At 45.4% G+C, this 5,000-nt stretch overlaps 1 protein-coding gene across 1 annotated transcript in view; it reads right to left on the bottom strand.

Moving 5' to 3' along the window:
• The window catches only part of tmc3 (transmembrane channel like 3), a gene marked incomplete at both ends in the record, with an annotated part of 19,125 nt that overhangs the window by 3,985 nt on the left and 10,140 nt on the right, over positions 1–5,000 (bottom strand). Inside the window, 7 exons of the mRNA XM_083690840.1 lie at positions 187–315; positions 1,129–1,196; positions 1,695–1,823; positions 2,624–2,956; positions 3,078–3,156; positions 3,386–3,495; positions 4,386–4,533. Coding sequence (XP_083546966.1) covers positions 187–315; positions 1,129–1,196; positions 1,695–1,823; positions 2,624–2,956; positions 3,078–3,156; positions 3,386–3,495; positions 4,386–4,533 — 996 coding nt within the window. The remainder of the gene's footprint in view (positions 1–186; positions 316–1,128; positions 1,197–1,694; positions 1,824–2,623; positions 2,957–3,077; positions 3,157–3,385; positions 3,496–4,385; positions 4,534–5,000) is intronic.

Raw genomic sequence — 5,000 nt, 5'->3', positions numbered from 1 at the left:
CAGAACTGGAAAATTAGATCAGGTGAGGGGCAACAAGACATAAACCACAGATGACCAGAAGTATTGGACCAAAGGGGATCTGACCCACTCTTTCTGGAGAGGATCACTGTGAAGTGTACTGTAATACTGCTGTGTGTGTGTGTGTGTGTGTGTGTGTGTGTGTGTGTGTGTCTGACCGTGGCTGACCTTGAGGCTCTGAACACCTGTTGGTGGGGTACATTACAGGTGAGCACCGCCCAGCTCCTCAGGTACATCAGGCCTATCAGCTTCATCACGTTAAAGGCAGGCAGGCAGGGAGAGAAGAACGCCCCCATCCTGAGACCAAAGAGAGAGAGAGAGGGGGGGGGGGGGGGGAGAGACAGAGAGAGAGAGAGAGAGAGAGAGGGAGAGAGAGAGAGAGAGAGAGGGGGGAGAGAAGGGAGTGGGGGGTGGAGAGAAAAAAGTGGGACAGATTTACACTGCTTCTTAATGGAGCTCTATCCACAGTCACCTATCCACACACACACACACACACACACATAGACACGCACGCACACACACGCATGCACGCACACACACACATGCACGCACACACAATGCACAGACACACACACACGCACACACACACACACACACACTCTTCTGCTGGGGTCACCTCACACCCCATATAAAACACATTACATCCTGTGGCTCTTGGCTTCGGATCATTAACTTCTTCAGCGCCAAAATGACGGGTCGAAAATGAACAAAGGAAATACTGTCCACCTAACCACGGCGGTGTGTAATGGAAATATACCAGACCAGACCGAGGGGCAACGCCTTCAGGGTCACAGGGGTTGTTCTGGCCTAACTAGCCTATTACAGCTGCACGATGACTTGCAATATCTAATACCCTTCTTTCCTCTTCCTTTTTTTCCTTAACACCTTAGCACCTTGCTCCAGGTTCTCAGAGGGAAGAAACAAAATAAGAAAAGGAACACAAGCAAGCACAAGCTTTCTTGTTACTTCATGTATGTGGCAAGATACCAATGTTTAGGTCAACAGACCTTCAGGTAAAATATCCATTATTTCAACAGCAAGGCTTGCAGGTAACACACACTAAACTTATACTGTACGTGATATCATGATGCACATTATTATCATACGTACCAGATCATTCCTTGATTATATATCAGGTGGAGGACATTCTCAGCTATCTTGAATTCTCCATATTCAGGCTGTCAGAGAAGAAGAAGGAACACCGGGAAGTGAAATAAATAGAAACCTTTGATCTGAACTAATGATAATGGTTCAGGACCTCTCATCTGCTCTGCTCTGCTGCTTCCCTGGGCTGTTACTCTAAATTAGAATGTGACCTCTGTGAAATAAAGGTCAAAGGTCAAACCTTTGTAAAACAAAGGTCAGTAAATAAACAATCAGAGGATATATATATATATTGATATTGATTCTACAACCTTGATCCTCTGATTGTTTATTTACTGACCTTTGTTTTATATATATATATATATATATATATATATATATATATATATATAGATAGATAGATAGATAGATAGATAGATAGATAGATAGACAGATAGATAGATAGATAGATAGATAGACAGACAGATAGATAGACAGATAGATAGATAGATAGATAGATAGATAGATAGATGTATGTATGTATATATATTGCTATAGTTGTAATGCTGTCAGAATGGAAGTTAAGTACTTACAAACTTACTCTCCAGGTCCCAGCAGCAGCAGTCACTGAGGTAGCGGACCACGAGCCCTCTGATGAAGTCAATCAACAGGATACTGGCCACCGTGAAGATCATGTCAATGATGGACAGCTTCAACATCTCCTAGAAAAACACCACACAGAAAACATTGTATTTCGATGTTTCCCTTTAGTGTCCTCTCCTTTTACAAAGGGGACCGAAAATAATATGCCCTGTAATTTTGTATCTGTAATTTAACCAAACCTAAGTGATGTAATGTTGCTTCCTTCACTCATGACAGTTTCATTACGTAATAGTCTGGCTGTATGATTCAATCAATATGCAATCTATACCTCAGGGCTGCGCAGGGGAACACAAATGCAACGGGACAAGACATTTTCATTTTTCATGTCAGCATAATGCCTTTAATAGCTATTAACGGTAACCATTTGAGGGATGCGACTGGTGATCATCAAGTCATTCAGAGAGAATGATCTAGAATGGTCTTGGCGCTTACCGGACTGAGAGCTATAGGCTTACATGGTTTAACGAATATAGTATTATGTTTCATAGACAGCTAATAATGTAGTTCAGGGGAGGCTGGTGGAGGTAGAAATCAGAGGACGGGCTCATTGTAATGCATGGAATGGAATAAGGAATGGTATCAAACACGTGGATGCCATACCTCATTCCATTCCATGCATCACAATGAGCCAGTCCTCCGATTTCTACCTCCACCAGCCTCCACTGGTGTAGTTTCCCTGTGAGTTGGACAGCCTCTTAACTCTAAAACATCTGATTCAACAAATAATCCTCAGGAATTGATTGAAGGGAATTCAATTGTGATAACGCTGAGCTGGGACAAAAGCCAGCGCTTCCTGACTTCCGCTCAGCGAACGCCTTTCTGAAATAAACAAACCAGAGGAATGAAGTGATTCCAACACCTGTCCTACGTAGGTCTCCCAGCAGGGGTCCTGCTTGGAGCTGCTGCTGCCGGCGGGCCCCGTGTGGTTGTACACGGTCAGCATGGTCAGCATGGTGCTCTTGGAGCTGCTGCTGCCGGCAGGCCCCGTGTGGTTGTACACGGTCAGCATGGTCAGCATGGTGCTCTTGGTGCTGTTGTTGACGTCCAGAGCCATCGCCACGGTAGCTATGGTGCTGTTCCTGTGGTCGGAAGCGGAGACGTCCGATACGAGGGTGGACAGGCTCTCCTCCTCGTTCTGGGAGACGGTGGCCAGGAAGGCACTGGTGTCGGACCAGTTCCCTGGAATGTGGACCTGGGAACAGCATGGGGATGTCTGCAACTGTCATTGATGGGGTGGATATTGCAAGAGAGGAGGAGAATATATATGGGGAAAAAAATACTGGACTACTTCCACGAAATGTCCACATACTCACAGCTGAGCTCATAATGTTGACCTTGTCCAACAGGGCAATAATGAGGCTGTAGAGGTTACCCAGGTACAGCACCAGCACCCTGGAGAGATAATACACATGAATTACTAGTGTTATTACTGTGGTTAATACATTGTTATTACATGGTCCTCCTGGTATTGCACATATGTTACATGTAACTACATTGTATGTGTACAATAGGGTGTAACATATGTCCCGGTGTGATTTCAACATTCTCATGCCATGGATGTTGTCCAGGCTGCAGGCCACTAGCTGTTATAGCGCGTGACCTTTGAACTCTGAACCCTGACCTGGCCAGCTGGAAGCGCAGCGAGGTCCTGGGGTGGTACATCTCCAGCTGAGCCACCAGCTCAAAGGCAGACGGTGCGATCATGGTGATGAGGGACACCACGACACTCACCTGGGGAGGGGACAGCATGTGACATCAGGGACAGGAGAAACGACAGAAAAGAGACTCATCTAAGCACAGGGCACTGTATAGAATGGACCTTAATATATATATAACATATGCCATTTAGCTGACGCTTTTATCCAAAGCAACTTACATGGCAGTGAGTGCATACATTTCAGTATATATGGTCCCAGCAGGAATCAAACCCACAACCTAAGTGTTGTTAGCGCCGTGCTCTACCAACTGAGCCACAGAGGACTTAGTAAGTTGAGTTGAAAATAAGCTCTAGCTCCTACAGAAGCTTGTCATTGGTCAGTCTCACTAAGTCATTCAAAAGGAGAGTCTGACGCCGCGTCCACGTTTCCTGCGGATTGGAGGCGGGATCAGGCATTATCATGTGAAGATAAAAAGCGAAAATGCATAAAAAGCGGAATCATGGAATCCAAAACTTCTTCAAGGAAGCTCCATGTTTTCATTTTGTGTAATGCGGGCAAATCAGGGCGTAAACATTCGTCATCACGAATGGAGCTGCAGCAAAAACATTTTGAGGTGGTCCTGGTGACAACTTCCGAAGGCACTTTTTACATCGAGAGATGAGGTTCTGTGGTCCAAGATAGTCGTTGGTGTAGAGTCAGCCAATTAAACTCGCTACAGTACAGACATCCATTGAGAGCTGAATTGCATTATCAGCTGTCATAGACAGATGGTAACAAATGTGGCTGACAATAAACCTTCATCCTATTGGTCCCAAGTTCCATATCAACTTAATTGTTATTACATCCTGAAAAACAGTCAGTCATTCACTGGCAAGATTCCTTTTGGAACAAAACTTTCCATTACAGGGGATGGTTGATAAAGACAAGTTTAGTGTTTAATTTAATTTAATGAACTTTAGCTACCTCATTCTTCTCCCACAGCGTTAGCTCTGGTTTCTCCTGCTCCAGCTTCTGAGATCGGTCCACTACGAAGTAGATGATGTAGATGCTGCCAGCCAGAGACAGAAGAACTAGAATGTTGGCCAGGATACGCAGGCTGATCAAGACTGCCCTGGAAAAGAGAGAGAGAGAGAGAGAGAGAGAGAGAGAGAGAGAGAGAGAGAGAGAGAGAGAGAGAGGGAGAGATAGAGGGAGAGAGAGAGAGAGGGAGAGGGAGAGAGAGAGAGGGGGGGGGGCAGGGGGGGACGGGGATGACAACAACAACAGGTAGTGTGTATAAACAACACCAATGAGAAAGAATGTGGACTGAGTGTAGATTGAATTATAAAGAACAATGTGCTCACTCAAATCTTAATCAACCAGTACTGTTCAGGCCTGAATCAGAAATATGTGGTGCTCAAGCTCTGTGCTGTCCGTTATCAACACTCTTTCTACGGTCTTAATGAAGGCCACGTTTGACACATTGGTCCACCAGACGTTTAGCGCATGTGGCCGGAAGTGTCTGAGAAGGAGACTACGCGCGGTGCGTCTCCAGTGACACTATGTCCCAGTCAGAGCAGATCGAGACATCAAGCCTGT

Source organism: Argentina silus (genome assembly GCF_951799395.1).
Source record: "Argentina silus genome assembly, chromosome: 19".
In the NCBI taxonomy this organism is placed as follows: Eukaryota; Metazoa; Chordata; class Actinopteri; order Argentiniformes; family Argentinidae; genus Argentina; species Argentina silus.
The sequence above is the reverse complement of the archived record's forward strand: the minus strand, read 5'-3'. Positions and strand labels throughout refer to the sequence as shown.